This window comes from Bubalus kerabau, chromosome 6 (genome assembly GCF_029407905.1).
Source record: "Bubalus kerabau isolate K-KA32 ecotype Philippines breed swamp buffalo chromosome 6, PCC_UOA_SB_1v2, whole genome shotgun sequence".
In the NCBI taxonomy this organism is placed as follows: domain Eukaryota; kingdom Metazoa; phylum Chordata; class Mammalia; order Artiodactyla; family Bovidae; genus Bubalus; species Bubalus kerabau.
The window spans coordinates 16,900,227-16,925,015 of NC_073629.1; the positions used below are offsets into that span (position 1 = coordinate 16,900,227).

The 24,789-nt window shown below is 40.9% G+C and overlaps 1 protein-coding gene across 19 annotated transcripts in view; it reads right to left on the reverse strand.

Moving 5' to 3' along the window:
- The window catches only part of UBAP2L (ubiquitin associated protein 2 like), a 47,442-nt gene that overhangs the window by 22,186 nt on the left and 467 nt on the right, over positions 1 to 24,789 (reverse strand). For 4 of the 19 annotated variants that reach the window (XM_055584173.1, XM_055584170.1, XM_055584167.1 and 1 more), the window contains exons 1-12: positions 24,636 to 24,779; positions 20,301 to 20,427; positions 18,723 to 18,800; positions 18,043 to 18,153; positions 11,526 to 11,694; positions 11,050 to 11,145; positions 9,592 to 9,637; positions 9,018 to 9,130; positions 7,290 to 7,349; positions 5,420 to 5,472; positions 3,666 to 3,751; positions 137 to 308 (exon numbers count right to left, since the gene is read on the reverse strand). In XM_055584173.1, the coding sequence (XP_055440148.1) occupies positions 137 to 308; positions 3,666 to 3,751; positions 5,420 to 5,472; positions 7,290 to 7,349; positions 9,018 to 9,130; positions 9,592 to 9,637; positions 11,050 to 11,145; positions 11,526 to 11,694; positions 18,043 to 18,153; positions 18,723 to 18,800; positions 20,301 to 20,390 (1,074 nt within the window). In that variant the 5' untranslated portion in view covers positions 20,391 to 20,427; positions 24,636 to 24,779. Of the gene's footprint in view, positions 1 to 136; positions 309 to 3,665; positions 3,752 to 5,419; positions 5,473 to 7,289; positions 7,350 to 9,017; positions 9,131 to 9,591; positions 9,638 to 11,049; positions 11,146 to 11,525; positions 11,695 to 18,042; positions 18,154 to 18,722; positions 18,801 to 20,300; positions 20,428 to 24,447; positions 24,780 to 24,789 lie in introns of those variants that run through there. The other 15 variants (XM_055584180.1, XM_055584178.1, XM_055584172.1 and 12 more) reach the window with 8 other exon arrangements.

A 24,789-nucleotide genomic window follows, 5' to 3' on the forward strand; every position in this document is an offset into this window, starting at 1 on the left:
AAGTCTGCTTAGGAAGACAAAAGATGCTTTTTACCTTGCCCCAAACCTTTCAGGTATCACTGAAAGGAATTACCGTATTTGTACGTATGTGCTGGGGTTGCAGAAAACTTTAAGATATACCTTGTTTCCTACTTACCATACTGTGATGAGAAAACGTGTTCCCTGAAGCAGGCTGTGATATGGCACTCTGCTTCGAGTTACTGAACACCAGAGGCTGGGCAAGAGAAGGAGCCTGAGAGGGATCCAGATTAGATGAATCATTCTCCATGGAAGATGGTGTCTTTCCCAACAGAACAGCAAGGTCAATTCTAGTGGAGAGAGAAAGTTTGATGAATGATGACAGAACACTCTTGTCTCTAATACCCGACTCAGATTAAGGATAGATCAAAAGGAAGTCACTCCCCAGAAACACAAAGCCCTAAAATGCTGAACTCATCAAAAACAACAGATGTATAAGAGTCACAGTAGTATCCAGATGTATTCCAATGGAGCTGACATCCTTAATGTTGTTTAAAATTTTAGTTTTAGTGAAATTTTTTAACTTAATGAAATGTCAAATGTTAGTTTTAATACAGCAGCTCCATAACTGGCCCAAAAATTCCTAACTTTTACCCATGATTTTAATACTGAATACCTGTCATGACCAATATCTAAGACCACAAATAGAATGCTGGCATCCTCAAGTGGCTTTAGAGAAGGATTTAGGCAATTTTCCCCCCAGTTTTTAAAAATTTCCAAAAGTCACCTGTGGTATAATAAAAGTATATACTAGGGACTTGGAAAATTTTCCTTAGTAAGAGGGATATCTTTTATTTTTCATAATTGGTCCCTTTCAACCACAGTTTAAGATAATAATTACTCGGGGAAGGGGACCCCCACACACATAGTTTTGAGAAGGTGGCTGGTCACCAAAAACACCAAGAAAGTGAATGAGAGTTGGAACCTTCAACCCTACTACACTCCACCCACCTCTAAGAAAGGAAAGGGAATTAGAGATTGAATTCAATCACCGATGACTTCATCAATCATGCATATATAATTAAACTTTGATTAAAACCTCTTGAATAGTGAGATTCAGTGAGCTTCTGGGCTGGTGACCACATGTGACCCACAAGGAGGGCAGAACACCCAGAGAGGGCTTAAAAGCTCCATGCTCCAACCCCCACACCCTGGCCTGCACCTCTCGTCCATTTGGCTGTTTTGGAATACTGGTTAAACTAATAAATCAGGAATGTCAAGCAAAACACTTTCCTGCATCCTATCAATCATCCTGGCAAATTATTGAATCTGAAGAGGGGGCTGTGAAAACCCCCAAATTTGTAGCCAGCTGAGCAGAACTGTGTGAGTAGCCTGGGTACCTCTGAAGTAAAGGCTGTCTTAGGATACTGAGCAGTCACCTTGGGTCTGTGCTAACTCTGGAGAATTATTGTCAGAACTGAATTAAACTGCTGAACACTTAGCTGAACACAGAACCTGTGTGGGAAAAAAATCACAGATATTTGGTGTCATTAAAAACAATAACAACAATTAACCTCTGGTAATGACATCCTGAACATCCTACTCCTATCACACTTAGTAGAACACTCCGAGTCAGTTCAGTTCAGTCACTCAGTCGTGTCCGACTCTTTGTGATCCCTTGGACTGCAGCACACCAGGCTTCCCTGTCCATCACCAACTTCTGGAGCTAGCTCAAACTCATGTCCATTAAATCGGTGATGCCATCCAACCATCTCATCCTCTGTTGTCCCCTTCTCCTCCTGCCTTCAATCTTTCCCAGCATCAGAATCTTTCAAATGAGTCAGTTCTTTGCATCAGGTGGCCAAGGTATTGATTGGAGCTTCAGCATCAGTCCTTTCAATGAATATTCAGGGTTGATTTCCTTTAGGATTGAGTGGTTTAATCTCCTTGCAATCCAAAGGACTCTCAAGAGTCTTCTCCAACACCACAGTTCAAAAGCATCAATTCTTCAGCACTCAGCTTTCTTTGTGGTCCAACTCTCTGACTAGATGGACTTTTGCTGGCAAGGTAATGTCTCTGCTTTTTAATATGCTGTCTAGGTTGGTCATAACTTTTCTTCCAAGGAGCAAGCATCTTTTAATTTCATGGCTACAGTCACCATCCACAGTGATGCTGGAGCCCAAGAAAATAAAGTCTGTCACTGTTTCCTCATCTATTTGCCATGAAGTGATGGGACCAGATGCCATGATTTTAGTTTTTCTGAATGTTGAGTTTTAAGTCAGCTTTTTCTCTCTCTTCTTTCTCTTTTGTCAAGAGGCTCTTTAGTTCTTCTTCATTTTTTGCCATAAGAATGGTGTCATCTGCATATCTGAGGTTACTGATATTTCTCCCAGCAATATTGATTCCAGCTTGTGCTCATCCAGCCTGGCATTTCGCATGATTTAATCTGCATATAATTTAAATAAGCAGGGTAACAGTATACAGTCTTGATGTACTCTTCCCAATTTGGAACCAGATTGTTGTTCTGTATCCGGTTCTAAATGTTGCTTCTGACCTGCGTACAGATTTCTCAGGAGTCAGTTAAGGTGGTCTGGTTTTCCCATCTCTTTAAGAATTTTCCACAGTTTTTTGTGATCCACACAGTCAAAGGCTTTGGCGTAGTCAGTAAAGCAGATGTTTTTCTTGAACTCTCCTGGTTTTTCTATAATCCAACAGATGTTGGGAATTTGATCTCTGGTTCTTCTGCCTTCAAGTTGGATTCTGGGTCAATAACTATCATGAAAGTGAAAGTTAAAAGTCACTCAGTCATGTCCAACTCTTTGCAACCCCATGGACTATACAATCCATGGAATTCTCCAGGCCAGAATACTGGAGTGGGTAGCCTTTCCCTTCTTCAGGGGATCTTCTCAATCCAAGGATACAACACAGGTCTCCCACACTGCAGACAGATTCTTTACCAGCTGAGCCTCAAGGGAAGCCCAAGAATACTCGAGTGGAGTAGCCTATCCATTTGATATCCATTGGATCTTCCCAACCTAGGAATTGAACCGGGGTCTCCTGCATTGCAGACAGATTCTTTACCAACTGAGCTATCAGGGAAGCCCTACAACTATCATATCCAGGTCCAGAAATAATCCAAGAGTTTTTCAGGGGACAAAAATATTCCCTGACAAGTGTTATCTCCCTCTATTGACCCCAATACTTATGTTCAAGTCCTAAAAAATTCATAAGATAGATGCTAGGGGAAAAAATGATCATCATACCCAGTTGGCTAAAGCAAAGACATAATTATAAAGCAAGAGAAGAAGCTATTGAACAGTTCTGCAAATTCTGAAATAAGTAAAATCTTTCCACTTTTAGCTTTTCTTAACCTGACTTACTGTAAGTTTATATTATTCTAAGTTTTAATCAATATCTGGGATGCTGACAAGGCTAATGTATATATATATACATTTTCCTGATGTATGTATTAATAAAGGACTATCTGGAAGAAGTTAACTTCAAAATTATACAGATATCCATTTGGTAGATAAACTACTATCAACTCTTACAAAAATCTACCTATAAACTAAATAGGACTGTAATGTGATTTGATTCTATTATCAACACTATGGGAGTTCATGAAGGCCCAGTACCACTCCTTCCTTACAGCTCACTTAGCAGGTCCCTCTGAGAAAAGATACTGGCAATTCACATCACACACTTGCCTCTGACCAGCAGTGATTGTCACATTCTCCGCAGGCAGAGGCACTGAAGACACATTAGAGGCGGTGAAGATCTTGGTCTCAGAAAGCTGGAAAACAGAGGCATTAGTCACTCCTAGTGTTAGGCTAGTTACAGTCCAGAAACCTGGCAGAGGTAAGGGGAATGCAACATTAAGAAAAAGGGAAAAACTCCTACAAGTGAGAACTGTTTACCCTAAGGAATCCTGAATGGACTGACTTTCAAGCCCCTTCTATCTATCTTCTGTAGATCTTATCAAAAGAGAGAGCAGAATCCATGAACCCAATAAAATCTAGTGGAGTCACATAATATGCACCCTGAACTTATAAGAAAGTGAATATGCTAGACAGAAAAATAGAGAAAGCCCCTTTATATTTTCTCACTGCGCCTCCCAACTCCTACCTCAATCCGAATCATACTTTATCTTCCACTAATCCTCTCAAAGAAAGGAAGACCCCAGCCAAAATGAAGACAAAAATAAAAATAATTCTTTGCTTTTGAGCAGGAAGGGCCCAAGTTCTGATGTGCTGAAGTTTGCAGGAATAATTTTAACGTGTTTTGCCTTAAAACTGACTTTATTACATCTAGTCTCTCCCCTATAAGACATTAAAATCAAGTAAGCCAATTGCAGGGAATAAATATTTCTACTATTCAAAGTTGATGTAATTTTTTTAACCATGCTGCCCAGTTTGTGGGCGCTCAGAGTTCCCCAACCAGGAATTGAACCCTGGCCCTCACCAGTGAAAGTGTCCTAACCACTGGAACACCAAGCAATTCCCCCACAACTTTAAAAATAAGTTAAAAAAAAAAAACTTTCTGATTGAAACCTCCCCTCTAAAGACAGGAAATCCACTCCCCCTTCTCTGAAAGGTGGTTAAGCAGACAAGTCAAATCTTATGAAGTATTCACAAAGCAGTCTAGCTCAGCTACAATAGAAAAGAATCACACTCTGATGCTGATACATCTGGAATTTTAAAACTCAGCCCTGAAAACCAAAACAGCTTGACACACCATTTCCTCTTACCATATTCTGTCTTGCTTGAGTAAATACAAAATACAGGAAAGTTCATCCATGATCACTATAATTCACAGCAAAGGCTTGACTGTGACCAGCGATCAGCAAAATCCCTTTACTCAGGTAACTCCAGTGAATTCACATAGCTGTTTATGTGCCACCCATCTATGAGGTTTCCAAGTTTAGTCACTGCAGAAGAGCCAAACCTACATATTCATCTCAATTAAAATTACCCAAGTTGGGCTCTGAGTACAATAACAAAATGGGTTTCAGAGTCAACCAAACTTTCACCATGTACCCACCTCTAAACCAATTACAGGACCGTACACCAAAGCCTGAATGTGAACCAAATAACTGCACTGCTCCAAGGAGCATCATGTGTTACCAGAAGCTGCTGCTCAATGCACTACCTGCCTGACTCCATCTCTGGTGCCCTACCCAACCACCATCACTTCCTGGGATAAATCCGACAATCAGATATTGGACTTACACAAGTGCACTTGCCCTTTCCATAGTCTGGTTCCAGAGAGTCCTGTTCATGCCCAGTCTCCTTCATATAACATATGTGAAATGTTCTGGCTCAGAACACTATTTTGGATGTAAAAGTTTTGGGTCAGAATCTTTAGGGTGAATTTTAAGGGGTAGAATCATACCCATTTTCTATCCCTAAAACATCACTTAGGGATAGAAGGTACTAATGAGGAATAACATGGGAATACTCACATCTTCATTCCAATCTTCAGTTCCCCACTCCTCTGTTGCAGTCCTCCATGCGCCTGGGAATAAAGGAAACACAATGAAGTGACTTTAAATGCCAGTACAAAGCATGTGTAGAAAATACTAATGCATTAAATTTTTTGGCAGCCAAAAGTATAACCAGCATTTAGTAATCAGAAAGGATTCTTGGGCTTCAGAGGGAGGAAAAGACTTTTTAGAATACCTCAGAACACCAGGGTTCTAATTAAATTTCACAGCTACTTTCAGTTTTTGTCACACAGCTGTAATAGGAAACAGCGCGAGACAGCAAGAGAGAGAAACAAAATGCAAGTAAGAGCAAGACTCCAGTAGATCCAGCACTCCAAGCAATCTCTTATAGACCTTCAGGCCTGACTCAGTGGTCTGGTCAGTGAAATGGCAGCAGATAATTCAAGCCAAAACATGCAAACTCTATCTATTGAGTATAAGACAATACTGCCAGCAGTCTGAAGAGATGTGGCAGCAGGGGCAGAGGAACACAAATGGTCTCGACAAGACAGTCGAAGGGCAATGAAGAAGGAAAGGCCTGAAATCCAAACAGAGCACTGACATCTATCTGCTATGGGAACTAAATTAAAAAACCCTGCTGACTGTTATTTTCAGAAGACACAAGGTGAAACTGGAAAAATCAAGTATGTGTGATAATTACCATACTAATCCTAACTATAGGAGACATGAAATCTGACCTGCTGAGCTCATGGCACAGACAATGGAGTTATGCATTCTCCTCCTGTTGGTAATAACGTAGTGCAGATACAGTTTCTGTAGAAGAGGTCCATAAATAATCAAACTATCTTCCACATTCCCCTTGTTTTGTGTCACATATACACATGTCCTCCTCAGAAAAGGAACCTGCCTTTTCTTAAGGAATATGGGTGAGTTTCTGAGACCTAAAATTCTTCCCTTCAAGCAAAGGACCACACTAAGAAATAGGCACTTATCTGTAGAAAAGACAAGAAAACTCCTGGTTTTCTTCTCTAGAATAACAGTATATATTTAATAATTCTTACAGCATTCTCTCCAAATGGAGAAAACTTCTTACAAGAATCAAAGAATGAAGGTCTGGCATTCAGATTTCATGGTCACTGAAAAGAAACATTCTAATACCTACAAAACCCATCTGAAATTCTTCTAAACATTTAATAATGAAAAATCCTATTTCCTAGAGAAAAATATGTCAGTGCAATGCCTTTCCCAGGACAGTGTTAAAATTGTACCACAGAAATTTCAAGCCACTTAACAATGACAATGTTCTCCAAATCAAAGTCCAATCTCAATTTAAGCAAGCTACAAATAACATTTTTCTCTCCCTCTCTGGTGATACCATTCTTCCTCCCCATTGACATCCATCCCACTGTCGTTAACTGGAATCCAGAATGTGGGTTAACACATACACACAATCCTAGAATTAGAAGTGATCTAAGAAGTTACGTACTACTTAGAAGCTATCTCTCATGCAAGAATTGTCCCCCTTGCACTCTGGTGACTGTATTTGGAATGGAAAGGAAGACTGCAGACAGCTACTTGACACCTTCCTATACAGGACATATGGTCACAGCTAAGGAAAAAGACTACACACTGAGGAAGCATTAAGACGCAGAAAGCGTTCAAATATTCTAACAGATTAGGGCTTCCACTCCACCAGCAAAAAGCACAAAGTAAATATTAAGTGTTCATTAAGCAATTTTCTAAGTAAGAAAAACAGGCACAGAATGAAAGGAAAAAGCAGAAAAATAAAAAGCAGGAAGACATAAAGATGACATATCCACAGATATTTCAGTTCATAAAAATCTATTATTAAATATCCGGGGCAGTTAGGCGCCTGGATGTATCATACCAGGAGCAGTCTCAAATTTTCGGGGATAATTTGACCCCTCAACCCCAATGAAATCAAGTCCTGAAACAAAAAAGAAAAGAAAAGAAAAAACAACCAGTGAAATTTTGCTTGTGAATGAGAATGTTTGCCCCCAACAAACAACTCCCACTGTACCTGTGGATATTTTAAGGGTAGATTTCAGTCTCTTTTTAAAATAAAAAGGGAATTTGAAGTTTGCTATCATGAAAACATAAAAAGAGATCATGCATGAAAAGTTCAACTCATCAAACTAACAAGGATGAATGCATGGAGCTAACCCAACACTAACAAGATGACAGGAGCAGCACAAAATCTTTCATTCAGCCACAGATCAGAAGTTCTGATTCCAGCCTCCCAGATTTGCTCTTCTCTACATGGTATAAGCAAATACACACCTCTTCCTTTCCTCTTTTTCCAACCAACCTAGGACTGGGACTCCATACTTAATTTTCTGTCCACAACTAAAAACAAATCCCTCAACTTTTGTTATTCAGACTGCTACCAATGCTCTAAAAAGCCATGAAGAGATGAATGAAGAGTTCTAATGCCTCCAAAGTTAAAATAGAGAAGGACATTTCATAGCCAATAAGGAAGCTCAAAAAGTTATGTAGCTTGACAATAACTTTAGCCTCTGCTCCTGAAAAATCTGTATTCAAAACGAGCTTTTAAGACAGCTTGATGAACAAAAAGCATGTAATACTCAGGACCTGAGTTATAGCATACTGTGGTCAGTAGGTGAGAAGAAGTTTGTGCCAAAGACCTTCCTAAAGATGCAAGATTAAGGTAACAGATCTCTGAAAGGGGGGTAAGGCAAATTTAAGTGGATAAATAGTCAAGAGAGCCTATTTCATGCTCCTCTATTAACCCATCCCCCCTTTATAAGACAAAAAAAGTCTCAGGCTTTTCTTTCCAAGTGCTGACTCAGCCAGAAGGAGATAGTTGATCTCCTCAGAAGAAAATACTCTGGAACCCAGAGGCCGCTCTCATTTAAAGTAATCAAAGTATTTTTTACTTCCAAATACATCTTGCTGTGTCCCACAAGCCTAACATATCCACAAACATCTATGCTACCCAGATATGCACCAAAGTCAGCGAACAAAAAAAAGCAAATCCCATAATACCCTATCACACCCAGAACACTATCCAACAATGAGAGGCTAAAAGTCTCCAGATTTTCTTCTTGCCCAGATACTGATATTTACCAAAAATTAAAGGAAAAAGACATTCCTATCTCTGTATGCAAAAACAAATTAACAGTGGGCTTTGATTCTGGGCCCTGTTCACCTCTACAAGTAGTGGGTTGAGTAATCCTGGATATCTTGTCAAAAGGCAAAGCCAAACAGAAACACTAGGAAATACAACTGGGAGCTGACAGTATAATGAAAAGAGCACAAGGCCTTACGGAGTCGAAAAATTCTAAGTTCAGATACTAGCAAATTTCATAATCACTCCTGCAATCTAAATCTTGTCATCTGAAAAGTGACAATAATGTTTGTTTTATAAAATAGTGACAGATCAGGGAAACAGCATGTATAATGTGCCTGTAGGCACACAATAAATACAGAGTACACAGTAATACAACCGTTATCCCTTACTCTCCCTGTCTCAGCACTCAAAAACTATACCTCCATTTTCTTATGTTAGTATAACCTCAAAAAAATTACTTCCTTAGGTTCCAAAAGACAAAAAATGAATAAAACAGTCACTCACTCGTCCCATCGTCTGGTTCAAAGTGGCCAGTGTTGTTCCATGTATTGCCGCTATTATTGCCATAGTTATCATCAGTATTGGCCGGCTCTGCATAATCAGCTGGGTTAAAGGTTCTGGGAGAAAAAATAAATAAAAAGCTTAAGAGCCTCTGAGCTCTAAGCAACATCAGTTGAAATTAACTCAAAAGGAGGGCAATTAGAATCTTGTCTGTTCACTTTTCCTCATTGTACCAGCTTACCTAAAATTTCATGATATAATCTTAGATATATATCTATCATTCTCCTTGCATTAGGCCACTGATAAAATCCACATGAAGATTTTGGAAAAACAGCAGGTATATATATTCACATGAAGTTATGAGATAAAGTAACCCAGGTGGTAAATGCTTATCTCACTAAAATAAGCCCAATGTCTGGACACATCTGATGAAATACTATAGCAATCTGTCTGATCACATTTGGTTACTTAGCTGCCTGTTATCCTCAGGATACCAGAATATTAACCACATCAAGCTACTATGGTAACACTTATGAAAAAAAATTAAAAACTTTGACATTGGATCAATGAAACTCACCCCATTCCTTGAGCAGAAAACCTTCCTCCGCGCCTACCAGAGCCACCTAAAGAGGGAGAGGGAAACATTTTAAAAGTTGATATAAACCACCATGCCAACTGAGGCAACTTTGGAAAGTAAGTGGTTGACATCATTAGATGTTCCTTCTCTCACTCTGAGGCTCATCAGTTAATACAGGAGGACAATCCTTATTATTGATAAGATTGTTTCTTTGCTGACTGAACTGCCAGATCCTTAAACAATTACAGTAATAACAATACTAGAGGAAATGACATCTACTTTCATCCCCACTGCCCTCACAGTAATCTCTAGAATTTGCACTGTATCTCAACAATTAAGGTATCCAGCATCCATCTGAATTTTTTAATTTTATTTTTAAACTTTACAATATTGTATTGGTTTTGCCAAATATTGAAATGAATCCGCCACAGGTATACATGTGTTCCCCATCCTGAACCCTCCTCCCTCCCCATACCATCCCTCTGGGTCATCCCAGTGCACCAGACCCAAGCATCCAGTATCGTGCATCAAACCTGGACTGGCGACTCATTGCATATATGATATTATACGTATTTCAATGCCATTCTCCCATATCATCCCACCCTCTCCCTCTCCCACAGAGTCCAAAAGACTGTTCTATACATCAGTGTCTCTTTTGCTGTCTATATACAGGGTTATTGTTACCATCTTTTTAAATTCCATATATATGAGTTAGTATACTGTATTGGTGTTTTTCTTCCTGGCTTACTTCACTCTGTATAATAGGCTCCAGTTTCATCCACCTCATTAGTACTGGTTCAAATGTATTCTTTTTAATGGCTGAGTAATACTCCATTGTGTATATGTACCACAGCTTTCTTATCCATTCATCTGCTGATGGACATCTAGGTTGCTTCCATGTCCTGGCTATTACAAACAGTGCTGCGATGAACATTAGGGTACACGTGTCTCTTTCCCTTCTGGTTTCCTCAGAGTGTATGCCCAGCAGTGGGATTGCTGGATCATAAGGCAGTTTTATTTCCAGTTTTTTAAGGAATCTCCACACTGTTCTCCATAGTGGCTGTACTAGTTTGCATTCCCACCAACAGTGTAAGAGGGTTCGCTTTTCTCCACACCCTCTCCAGCATTTATTGCTTGTAGAATTTTGGATTGCAGCCATTCTGACTGGGGTGAAATGGTACCTCATAGTGGTTTTGATTTGCATTTCTCTGATAATGAGTGATGTTGAGCATCTTTTCATGTGTTTGTTAGCCATCTGTATGTCTTCTTTGGAGATATGTCTCTTTAGTTCTTTGGCCCATTTTTTGATTGGGTCATTTATTTTTCTGGAATTGAGCTGTAGGAGTTGCTTGTATATTTTTGAGATTGATTTTTTTTTTTTTTTAAATAAAGCAGACCCCCTACTAAACTAATAGAGTAGCATGTCCCCAACATCCATTCCCCCAACAAACTGATCACCTCTGCCTCGGCCACGACCTCTTCTGCCTCTTTCTGTGCCTCTTCCAGAAGGCCCTCCGCTCTTGGTGCCATCTAATCCATTTTCCTGACCTCGAACTGAAATTTAAAAACAGAACACTACAAATGGCCAGAGTAAAGTGAACAGAAAAAATATATATAAACTGTGTGCATACATGATGAGGGGGAGACAAAAACAAAGAAGAGAAAATGAGCTAGAAGGACAGAACATGATGGTTACTAGGGGAATGGTTCCCAGTCAAAAAATCTTACAAACAGCTAACAAGGTAATTTCATGCTAAACTGGTGGCTGTTGCTAAAAAAATCTGTATGTAAGAAATGCCAAGATCTCAGAACAGATGATCGTAAAAAAAATAAAAAAGATAATGGTTACCAGGTTTAGCCTCACAAGGCCCTGACATCCCTCAAGTCTAGACACTACTAACCCACAGCTGGTTTTGTTAAAGCCCCATGCATACACTCTCGTCCACGGCTGGCACCTCTTCCCCGTCTTGGTGGCCCACCACGTCGCCGACTATAGTCTCTGTCCCGGTCTCGATTTTCTTTGCCTTCCTCATTGGATTCCGTTTGGCCACCATCCTTCTGTCCTGAGACTCCCTTCTTCTTCCCGACCATCTCCCAGGAATGCTAAAGGAGAGAAGAACATTCATGTCAAATCAGTATAGGTTGCTACCAGGAAATGAGAGATAAAAGTTGGGACAACTGTTAACCATTCTCTCAGTATCTGTATGTAAGATACTTCTATAAGTTTACTTCTGTTTAAGTTGAGCGTATAGACAGGATCTCAAGACAAATTCTGCACCTATCACTGCAAAATTTAAGCCCTTTCTGTGGAGGAGGTGCTTATGAGCAAACGGATGCAGGAATCATTCCCAAAAGGGTCACCGAGATCTCCATCCAGTTCAGTCACTTGGTGTCCCCTTAGTCAAAGGGCCTAGTTACTTACTGGTTCGTCCTTTCAAGTGTGTTTCCCAGGCTGAAAACACTAATTCCCTATGCATTCAGTAATTTCCAATTTTTTATAGCCTTATCTATGTCAAACAAAGCGGAAAACTCAAAGTTTCTAAAAGTTAACTTTGAATTCAGAGTAAATGAATAGCATTTGACTCGAGTACAGTCACAAATTAAGCAACCTAGAATTTAGGAGGAAAACAACTACACCTGCTCCCTAACCCACCCCTTCCACACACACCAATTTCCTTTATTTAAAAGAAGACCAAACAGCAGTCAGGAAAGCACAGCCCCGGCCTTGAGACATGCTATGTCTCATTTTACTCACTGTGTTCCCCTTACACATCTGAAATTGCTATAATACAATTCAACCTTCCTCAAAGGAGTTCAGGAACAAATATTTATAGCAAGGAAAATAAGCTCAACAGTCGCGCAAAAACTCATTCCTTAGGAAAATGAATTTTATAAACTTAAAGTTGTTTTTTTTTTTGCCTTGCCTTGTGGCTTGCAAGTTCTCAGTTCCCTGACCAGGGACTGAACCCAGGTGCTCAGCAGAGTCAAAGAGCAGAGAGTCTTAACCACTGGACTGCCAGAGAATTCCTTATAGATTTCAAGTTTTAAACATATACATATACTGATTTATAATTTTTGCAGAAAACATGTACAAATAAGTTCAAACGTGTACAAGTAAGTTTCAGTTCAAATGCCAAGACTATCATGTTTACCATCCTGGACACCAAGATTCCAAATACCAAATTACGTAATATCAAATTACTATGGCCCTGTTTGCTCAGTTCAGTTCAGTCATGTCCGACTCTTTGCAACCCCATGAATTGCAGCATGCCAGGCCTCCCTGTCCATCACCAACTCCCAGAGTTCACTCAGACTCATGTCCATCGAGTCAGTGATGCCATCCAGCCATCTCATCCTCTGTCGTCCCCTTCTCCTCCTGCCCCCAATCCCTCCCAGCATCAGGGTCTTTTCCAATGAGTCAACTCTTCGCATGAGGTGGCCAAAGTACTGGAGTTTCAGCTTTAGCATCATTCCTTCCAAAGAAATCCCAGGGCTGATCTCCTTCAGAATGGACTGGTTGGATCTCCTTGCAGTCCAAGGGACTCTCAAGAGTCTTCTCCAACACCACAGTTCAAAAGCATCAATTCTTCAGTGCTCAGCTTTCTTTACAGTCCAACTCTCACATCCATACATGACCACAGGAAAAACCATAGCCTTGACTAGACGGACCTTTGTTGGCAAAGTAATGTCTCTGCTTTTCAATATGCTGTCTAGGTTGGTCATAACTTTCCTTCCAAGGAGTAAGCGTCTTTTAATTTCATGGCTGCAATCAACATCTGCAGTGATTTTGGAGCCCAGAAAAATAAAGTCTGACACTGTTTCCCCATCTATTTCCCATGAAGTGATGGGACCAGATGCCATGATCTTAGTTTTCTGAATGTTGAGCTTTAAGCCAACTTTTTCACTCTCCTCTTTCACTTTCATCAAGAGGCTTTTGAGTTCCTCTTCACTTTCTGCCGTAAGGGTGGTGTCATCTGCATATCTGAGGTTATTGATATTTCTCCTAGCAATCTTGATTCCAGCTTGTGCTTCTTCTAGCCCAGCGTTTCTCATGATGTACTCTGCATATAAGTTAAAAAAGCAGGGTGACAATATACAGTCTTGACGTACTCCTTTTCCTATTTGGAACCAGTCTGTTGTTCCATGTCCAGTTCTAACTGTTGCTTCCTGACCTGCATATAGGTTTCTCAAGAGGCAGGTCAGGTGGTCTGGTAGTCCTATCTCTTGAAGAATTTTCCACAGTTTATTGTGATCCACACAAAGGCTTTGGCATAGTCAATAAAGCAGAAATAGATGTTTTTCTAGAACTCCCTTGCTTTTTCCACGATCCAGCAGATGCTGGCAATATGATCTCTGATTCCTCTGCCTTTTCTAAAACCAGCTTGAACATCTGGAAGTTCACAGTTCACGTATTGCTGAAGCCTGGCTTGGAGAATTTTGAGCATTACTTTACTAGTGTGTGAGATGAGTGCAATTGTGCGGTAGTTTGAGCATTCTTTGGCATTGCCTTTCTTTGGGATTGGAATGAAAACTGACCTTTTCCAGTCCTGTGGCCACTGCTGAGTTTTCCAAATTTGCTGGCATATTGAGTGCAGCACTTTCACAGCATCATCTTCCAGGATTTAAAATAGCTCAACCAGAATTCCATCACCTCCACTAGCTTTGTTCGTAGTGATGCTTTCTAAGGCCCACTTGACTTCACATTCCAGGATGTCTGGCTCTAGGTGAGTGATCACATCATCGTGATTATCTTGGTCGTGAAGATCTTTTTTGTACAGTTATTCTGTGTATTCTTGCCACCTCTTAATATCTTCTGCTTCTGTTAGGTCCATACTGTTTCTGTCCTTTATCGAGCCCATCTTTGCATGAAACGTTCCCTTGGTATCTCTAATTTTCTTGAAGACATTTCTAGTCTTTCCCATTCTATTGTTTTCCTCTATTTCCTTGCATTGATCGCTGAGGAAAGTTTGCTCAGTAACAGCTATCAAATAACTTTAAAAAAATGGAATAGCAATATGAAATTACTATTAATTTTCTCAGGGCTAACAATAATATTGTCATATAAAACAGTATCCTTTTAGGAAAACATGCTGAAGAATTTAGGAAATCAAAGTACTCTGATGTCTACATTTCCAAATAATCTGAAGTGTTTGCCAATGATAAGTGGATAAACAAAATGTGCTATAAACACACAACAGACTATTACTCAGTCTTCCAAAGGACTAAAATTCTGACACAAATCACAATACAGATAAACCTTAAAAATATTTTGCTAAATGAAACACAAAAGGACAAATATTTGATTCCACTTATATGAGGTACCAAGAATAGGCAATACCTTATATGGGATACCACAAACAGAAGGTGTTACCTGAGCTGGGAGTGGGGCATGGAGAGTTAATTGTTCTATGGACACGGTTTCTCACTGGGAAATGGACCAGTTCTGGAAAGGGCAGTGGGAATGGTTGCACAGGGCCTCCCAGGAGGCTCGGTGGCAGAGTCTGCTGCCCAGCAGCAGACACAGTTTGGATCCTTGGATCAGGAAGACCTCCTGGAGGAGGTCAAGGCAGTCCACTCCAGTATTCTTGCCTGGGAAATCCCATGGATGGAGGAAGCTGGCGGGCTACGGTCCAGGGGGTTGCAGAAGAGTCAGATACAACTTGGTGATTACACAACAAGAATGGCTGTCCAGCACTGACTGTCCTTAGTGACAAAGAATTGTTTACTTAAAATGGTTAAATTAGTGAATTTCCTCTACTGTATTTCACCACAATTTAAACATCTTTAAGTTCAAAACAAGTAAATTTAAAACTATACTACAGGATGCCACGGAGCAACTAAGCCAACACACTGCAACTACTGAAGTTTGTGTGCCTAGAGCCTGTGCTCTGCAACAAGAGAAGCCACCGCAATGAGAAGCCCATGCACCAAAAGAGCCGTCTGCACTTGCCCCAACTAGAGAAAAACCCTCAAGCAGCACTGAAGACCCAGCATGACCAAATAAAAATAAATAACTAAATACGTAACTGTATTAAAGGAACTTCCCTGGTGGTCCAGTGGCTAACAATTTGCCTTAAAATACAGGGGACACAGGTTCAATCCCTGGTCAGGAAACTAAGACCTTGCAAGCCACACAGCTTGGCCAAAAAAAATATTAAGCATCCACCTAGCACCTGGCTCAGACGGTAAAGCATCTGTCTGCAATGCAGGAGACCCAGGTTTGATCCCTGGGTTGGGAAGATCCCCTGGAGAAGCAAATGGCAGCCCACTCCAGTACTCTTGCCTGGAAAATCCCATGGACGATGGAGCCTGATAGGCTACTGTCCATGGGGTCGCAAAGAGTCGGACACAACTGAGCGACTTCACTTCACTTCTTCACCTAGGACCTAGCAGTAGCATGTTGCCTATTCTTCCAACCCACCCTGATTCCACATTAAGTTGTAGGTCACTTTATGCTCATAGTAGCTTTAATTCATAAATTATAGTAACCTCATACCTAAACCTGCCATCAGGAACTCTGGAAATGAGACTCAAAACAGTTAGTCCTTAAGAGTTTGTGCTAATCTGTATCAAAACCTGGAAGGTTTCAGAAACCTGTCACCTTTTGGCTTCTCTCTGGTTATTTATCAGCTGCTGGCACCAGATGGGTTCTATACATAAAAAGAATTATTATGCTTTGCCCAAAGGCACTGCTAGTTTTCTGATATGATCTCATCCACCCAAATACATGCAACATTCCTGGCAGCTGACTGATTCCCACTGGTTTCACTAGTTGCTGGTTTATTTGGGGCATAAACCTACATTCTCTAGCTTATTTTTTTAATACTGTGGAAGAAGGTCAGACTTCTAGTACTAGAAGGTGAAACAAAATGTGACTTGTGCAAAATAAAATTTTTCCACATTTTTTTTTCTGCCACACTATGCAGCATGCAGGACCTTATCCCCCGACTAGGGATCAGACCCACGGCCAGCGCATTGGGAGCCTGGAGTCTTAACCACTGAACTTCCAGCGACGTCTCAAAAAAAAAACACTTTTAGAAAGCATAAGTAGTCCTACTTCCTCTCCTTCCTACTCCCTGAAAAATCTTGAGGCAATTACTCCAGAGTAAACTCAAAATGAACCAAAACTGCTATCTGATTATTCAGGTAGTAATTTTCAAACAAAAGCAATAATTGTAAAACCTAATCTAGGACCACACTTTTAAAGAAAAAAAATCTACAAATCTAAATTCAATGACTAAAAACAGTTTTCACTGTTATTTTCCATTGTCTCAAAGAAACTGACAAACCTCCAACAATCAGGTAAATTAACACTGTAACATCAATCAGTTAATCTAAGGATGAAATCTGGTTTTCAATCTCAACCAAAAATCCCCTGAGTAAGATCAACAAAATGAAAACGACTTCAAATGATACACTGCTCATTTAAAAAACTAATAATAAAGGTCTCTACTAAACACTGCAGAACACCCCAAAGATTATTTAGTAAGGCACAATCCTATTCTTAAGGGACATAACAATCTGATACAATAGTAAGACAGTAACAAAACACAGCATTCTCATTAAGTGGAAAGGAAAAGGTGAAATCAACTCTAAATTCCAGGGCAAGAGTTCCTCCAATATCCCCTACCATCTCCAGGAATGGTCAACAAGCTGTAAAGTTTGTTTCTCAGGCTTCCCTGGTCATCCAGTGGTTAGGAACCCATATGTCAATGCACGGGACATGAGTTGGATCCCTGGTCTGGAAAGATCCCAAATGCATCGGAGCAATTAAGCCTTCGAGCCACAACTACCGAGCCCAAACGCTGCAACTACTAAAGCCCGTGTGCCTAGAGCCTGTGCTCTGCAACAAGAGAAGCCACCACAGTGAGAAGCCTGCACAGCTCAATGAAAAACAGCTCCTCTCCGCAACTAGAGAAAGCCTGAGAACAGTAACAAAGACCCAGAGCAGCCAAAAATTCATGAACAAAATAAATTATTTTTTAAAAAGATTTCTTTCTCTGCTACTTCAACAAAAATAAGTTCACATGATAAAAAGGTATTGTGAAAAAAAAAAAGGTATTGTGAAATGTAAAGCTAATATTGGTGGGACTGTTCTGAAATCAGAATCCAGGAAGGGCTGTGGCTTTGTTCAACAGCAATAAATCTATTAGTAACTAAGGCTATTTAGCAGCAACTCTTTACTCAAGACTAACCAAGTCTTGAAAGTAGTCATTAGCCTAGAATCAACAATTATGCCAGGCCAACTAAAAGAAACTGATTTTATCTGTTTCTCCTATTTATTGCACAAAATTTTAAGTGTTTGCAACCTCCAGCAAATATAAAGACACTTCCTTGCTTTATTTGGAGAATAAGAGAGTATGCTTTAAGTTGACCCCACTTGCTATTTTTGGAATTTACTAGCCTTTCAACCAGGGACCCACTTTTTGGAACACTTTATTAGCACTCTACCGTATCTGGGTTTCCTTCCAGCAGTACATTGATGGCTCTGTTGACATCTCCATTGCAGTCATGCAAAGCAATGACACATTCATCCTGGTTCTTGCCTGTGATATCAATCAGCTGAAAGAGAAAGATCAACAACCATTATGAACAAGCTTGCACTCCCCACAAAAGGAAAATAGATGAAGGAAAGGGAGAAGACACAGCTGAATCTGAAAGAATTAGGTTTAAAAAAGCAAAACATGCAGAATTTTGACATTCCAGCTCCAAAAGCAAAATACTAACACCTGTGATTAAGGATGGGGCAAAAGTATTTATAAAACAATAGAACAATAAAGTATCTAATAGAGAATCAAATGCAGAAACACACAGGCTTCAGTATACCATGACTCTCCATATTTCCTAGATACCACAAATGCTCAATGTTGCTATACAACAGTACTAATAAAGTCATTCAATAACGAGTTTAAAATTAAGATAAAATCTCTTTGAACATGGTATCTGTCCAAAGGGGCACAGTAAATCAGACAATAAAAGCACTCATGTATTGGCTTAACCTATTATATTTCAGGTCAAAATTCTTTTAATACCTAAAGTGGAAAGTATCCCGGTAGGCATCAATCCTATTAACTGCGCTTTAATCTTTATGTTTTTTCTCACAACTTAAGACAAATCAAAAATACACTCACTTGTTTCACCTTTTCCTCAAAGTCAGCATCATTATGGTCCGAAATCATCTGTGCAAGTCGAATTTGTTCTGCAGTGGCCTAAAAAGCAAGATCAAGAGACAACAGTTTAGAGAAATGAGAGGGACCAACACAGTCAACTGGGCTTCCCAGGTGGCTCAGCGGCAAAGAATCCACCTGCCAAGTAGGAGACTCGGGTTCAATTCCTGGGTTGGGAAGATCCCCTGGAAAAGGAAATGGCAACCCACTCCAGTATTCTTGCCTGGGAAATCCCATGGACAGAGGAGCCTGGTGGGCTACAGTCCATGGGGTTGCAAACGAAGTCTGACACAACTTAGCAACTGAACAACAACAATCAGTATGCACCATCTCCCACCCCAATTTCCTTCTCCCTGTTATACATGACCAAGTAATAAAACATTTCCACCACTTCACTTCAGTTGCTCAGTCGTGTCTGACTCTTTGTGACCCCATGGACTATATAGCCATTAGGCTCTTTCCACCACGTAAGATGCTTAAATGAACAAAACAACAACACAGAGTTAAGCTGTCAGTATTTCACACTACTTTCTCCAAAAAAGCACGGAGCTTTTATGTTCACAGTTAAAGAGACTCATTTTGGGATCAAACACCACTTTGAAACATCTGTGCCTTAATTCAATTTCATGTATTTGCAAAGTCATGTGAAAACCCTGTTCCTGCAATGATCACCGTCACTCTCTTATTCCCTAGGGATGAGAATAGCATAAGGTTTAGTCTGAGGATACACTGAGCATATCCTCCAAGAATCCAATGTATGCTTGTAAGATGTCAGAGATTTTAGCCCCAGCTGAGATAAATACTAGAATTCTGCTAGAAATTCACCTGGAAAGAAAAGTAAAAGAAAAATGGATAAGAGAAAGTTCTAATCTGACATATTTATCTGACCATAACCAAATATAACTGATTCATTCATATTAGGTGCCAACAAATACCGAACTGGTTATTAAAAAATATATCTAAATTCAATTAAAAAAAAAAAACAAAACCTCATAAACCTCAGCACCCAGGTTAATTTACTCTTTACAACTGTGCAATACTCTGTAGTGTTTCATTTGTTAATCTTAAAGGAACATAGTAAAGACGCTAACTCCTCATGGGAAAGGAAAAATCAGATTAGGCCTCAATGAGACGAGACAGGAAAATAAAAGGCCAGTTAGGGAAAACAAGAGCAAAGGAAAGGAAAAGGTGGCAAGACAAAGACTGGCTAAAGAGATGTCAAAGTGGAAATTCTAGGAAATGAGAAATATATTGCTGAAACAACCCAGATGAATAAAGGAAACTGCTATCTTAGAGATACAAAGCACAGGACCCATTCTTTCCAAGCCTCATAATGCAGTAAATTAACAATAAAAATAAGCACATTGCATCACAGCATGTCATTAACAGTTATTAGGCCCCAAGTGAAAAGAGGAAAGGATAAGAAAATAAGAATAAAGAACCCAAACTAATAACCCAAAGCACAGAATGTTGCTGTACTAGATGTAAACCAGTATCAACCTCAAGGCTCCCCCATGGATCCATAGCCCTTGGGTTCTTTACCTGGGGCCGCTGCTTGTGCTGTGTCTGGTTTTGGTTTTGAGGTGGTTCCCAGTTTCCCCGGGCTCGGTTAGTGCCCACCGACGTCATCATTTACAGTATATACAAACAGTATTTACAAGGTAGAATACTGAAAGATTTAAAAAAAAAAAAAAAAAAAGGAAGAAAAAAAAGTTTAGATGTTAAATGCAGGTAAAATGTTTTCAACCTTTTTCATCAGCACCTTCACCACTATCATTTCTTCAAAGAAACCAACATGCACCTGTTCTTGAGACATTTATAGTCTGATGAATTCTTTAGGGTACTAATCCATTTTTGCACAACAATAAATGTATAAAACATGTGTTAAGTGATGTTTGCTTATTTTAAAGTTATGCGCACAATTTGGTTACAGTCCCTTATAAGCAGGCTTTGTTAAGTTTTGCTATCTTGATAGTTAGCAAAACAATGTTAAGAATCAAGTCATCCCATAAGTGAAAATATAAAGTCCCTCTGACAGAAGGAAAGATAATCAGCAAAGCCTGGAAACAAAAGCCTTCCAGGAAGGGGATCAGCCTATACTTCAAATAAAAACAATTTAAAACGCTGTATTCAACCTACCTTTGAAAACAGCTTTACCTGTCTTACAACCTTTTAAACATAAGCTGCATGTGTCCTCCGTCATTTGGGAAAGGACAAGCTCAAGTCTAGCCTTTCTCCCTCAAGTTTCTGTCCCTCAGTATGGTGCAGGGGCTCCCACAACTTTCCACAAGGCATGTATTAGCCCCAGTGACTGCTCACAATCTCAGTTCCTTGGATAATAATTTCAGCACCCTGCTTTTGTGGCTGCTTATGTTGGTTTCCTAAGTCCGAAGTTCCAAGAAACCAGAATGGCAATTACCCTCCACCACTCACCTTAATATACAGAGAATCCCAAATTTGTCCCAAATCAAAAGCATTTGGCACAAAGTTTTATTTGGAAGAAAGTCCTTCTGGGAAATCATTTTAAACTTGAGACATTATTGCCAGCAAGATGACTTTGTTGAGTCTTTAAAGAGACAAGGAACACACAGGGCCTTCCCAAAACCAGATCAGTTTTTGTTACAACACTTTCAACAAGCAAAGATTCTACTGAATTTGTTGCCTTCATTCATACTTTGTTTTATAATGCAATCTCAGTTGCTGTATTTAGCAAACAAAGAAAACATTCATATTATGGATTGCTCAAAAGGAGGTTACTCTGCATGTTTTATTCCATTCCAAAGAGGACAAGTTTATACTTTTCTGCTCTATATTATTTTTCATTAATAAAACTTCACATAGGGTAATTCTAGGCTGCCCAGAAGACTGCCAGATTTGAGGGACAGGTAGGTTGGGTTTCTAAGGAAATATGCAAGCATGAACTATTGAGAGTGAATTTCACCTATTTCTTGGGTCACAAAGAAAGCTAACTTCCCTGTGGATAAATCCTTCACCCAATTGGGTCAATGTGTCACACAGGTCTTTATTGTTTGATGCAGTCATTAAGAATTAAGAGTTCTACATTCCCTATCACCAAGAAAGATTTTTAAGGAAACTTTGGGGCTAATTTTCAACCATTACCTCTTCTCCCTACACAGGTGCACAAAAAGGCCTGTAAATCTGTCTAGATAGTACAGGATTATTTGATACACAGAAGTCCATTTTCCCAGGCTGCCATTATTGTCAAGTTTTAAAACTTACAAAAAATCAAGTGTTGTTCAACCAAGTACCTAGATTCAAAGCAAACAGAAAAAAAAAAAAAAAAAGAAAAGAAAATACCTAGAGGAAGACTATAGGCATTATTGTAATTGGCTCAAAGATGAAGATTCTAACCATGGGAGTAGCCTCTCCTAGAACTTAAAAAATATAGATTGTGTTCTACTCCACCTGTGTTTCCATTTGTGAGCATGAGTTGTTAAGTAGAATTTCATGACTACCTGTAAGAACAATTGCATGTACAGTACCTGTCAGCCCAAATACATTAGTCATTTCAAAACCCACATTAATTACTTAGGAAAGGGGAGGAGGGGAACCTCCTGATCATTCTATTAACTTCCATTTCTCTCTTATAAGTGCTTTGAAATGTGTGACTAACAAAATTTTACCACCTATGTAGTAGCAACACTGAGCAACAGGTCAAAAATAAGTGATCTGGGATGGATCACTGGAGGGCACAGAATTAGTAGCCTTTTAGTAGTAAAGAGACACATACCCAAAGTTATCACAGTAGAGGTGAGGAATCTCGTTAAGTACTCTTTCATATAGCATAAAAATATTTAATGAAAGTAGGTGAGAAGTATTGGAGACAAGGGAATAGTGCAGGAACAAATACAGGTTTCAACACAGGAGTGCCCTTGACCATTTTTTGAAAACCAGCTACTTAAAAAAATAGCCAGAGAAATTTTACAGAAAAAAATAAATAACAAGTATTTATTGAGTATCTACTATGTGTCCAGTATTTTAGTAAATACAAAAGCAATATGACTTGGTTGCTGCCCTCAGGGAGCTTACAATCTAATTTGAGAAACAATTCAGAAACTCTGAAGCTGGACGGGGTGGGTAAGGCTTGCTACTTCTAAAAGAGCAATTAATTCCCCTAGATGCTCTGTGGAAATTACCCCTGCAACTCCTTCCCCATCAACTTGAACCTAATTTAAAAAAAAATACTTCCCAGTTAGGACACATTTTGGCAAGAAGGGGCTTTAAAAATCATAATCAAAACAGTACATTTTAAGGTCTTTCATCATCAGTTTTCATGCCAGCAACACTTTCCGACTTCCCGTTCACAACGGAAATAATCACCGGGAGAGTCTAATCTTTTTAAGGACAATGGTTGCAGGATCTCAAAAGCAGTTTTATCAACCTATACACGGCCAAAACGTTTTAGTTCTCCAGGAATTCGGGTTGTCAATGACCCTCATCACATCCCAGCAAGTCACATCAGATATTCATCCTCAAAGCAGAAAATGGGCGGTGGAAGTGAATGGGGAGGAGACAAAAAACAAAACAAAACACGATTTCACCATCTAATAATCAGGGACAGTCAAAGGCAAAAAGGATAACAATAACAACAAAAAAGGCCTGTTACTGTGGTGTTTCTCTTTCACAATATCCTACAGCAGAGATGGCTACATTTCAAGAACAGTGGAAAAGGAGCCGTCTATTTGTGACATCAGTTTGCAAAGCAATTTAAGGACTGCCCACAAGGTGAAGGGTCTGAAGAAATCTGGGATTCCTGTTCCATTATGAGAAGAGTGATCAAATACCCCACTGCTCTAGTGACGTCCCTTAGGCGTAATATACCCTATGGGGGGCCTTCCATGCCCAGCTTCCCAGATAACATCATAATTGTTTGGGGTACCCAAAACAACAGTATGGACAACAGGAAGCTAAAGACAGCAGCAAAAAAATATATTCCAAGAGCTGGGGCGGTGAGAAAGAAAGGGTAATAAGAGGAGCTGACAAAGAGGCTGGAAACGGAGAGGGGACGCAAGCCCACGCGTGGAGGATGGGAGGCTCACCCCGCTCAGCACCACATCGGGAGCTCACAGGGCCAATCGCCTCCTTACCTCCCACCCGGAACAAATTAATCCTCCGCACTCCAAACCGAGGGCCACATGGGGGAGTTTGGGGCAGCTCCACCCCATCGTCTTCCCTCCCCCCACTCCCCGCCACCCCTAAACCAGGCCGGATCCGGATCAGAGGGGGCCCGCAGAGGGTTGGAAAGGGAGGAGGCCTTCTCGTCTTCTCCACAGGAACCGGCCAGGGTAAAGAGAGGGCCCTACCTCAGGCGGGGCCCAGGCCTCGCTCACTCGCGCTCTTTCTCGTTCTCCCCCGTCTCAGGCTCTAGCCGCATGGCCCCCCCCCACCCCCCCCGCCGCCGACTGCCCCAAGCCCCGCCCCGGCCACGCTCCCAAATCGAGGCCCCGGCTCTGGCGCGGCCCACTAGGCCGCGAACCCAACCATAAACAAAACCTCCAGCGGCCGACTCGAGAGGGGGGCGCCAGGGCTCGCACGACTAGGTGGGGGGTGTACAGTGGGGAACACGGTGCGGGGGGGCCTACCGAGGGAGGGGTATACGGCGGGGGTAAGGGAGAAAGGAGGGAGGGTAAAAGGGGGAACGCGGATTTAAAGGGGCCGCGGACAATACCCGGCCCCGCCGCGCTGCCGCTGCCGCCGCCGCCGCCGCCAACGCCGCTGCGCTCCCAACTTTACCTCAGTCTCCTCCACACTGACACCCCGGGCCGCGCCGCCCCTGTCACGTGATATAAGGTTCCCTCCTCCCCCCTCCCCTTTTCCCTCTCGCGCTCGCTCTCGCGCCTTCTCCCTCCCACTTGCCTTCCTGCGTCCCCCAGCACGTGACGCGAAAAGGGACGCGCACGTAAGCGTGCGCGTGCCGCCTCGCCACGAGACACCTCGTTCCGGCTGCGCGCGTGTGCCCCGCCTCCTCCGCGGCGGCCCCGCCTCCGCCACGTGACGAGCAGAGGGCTTC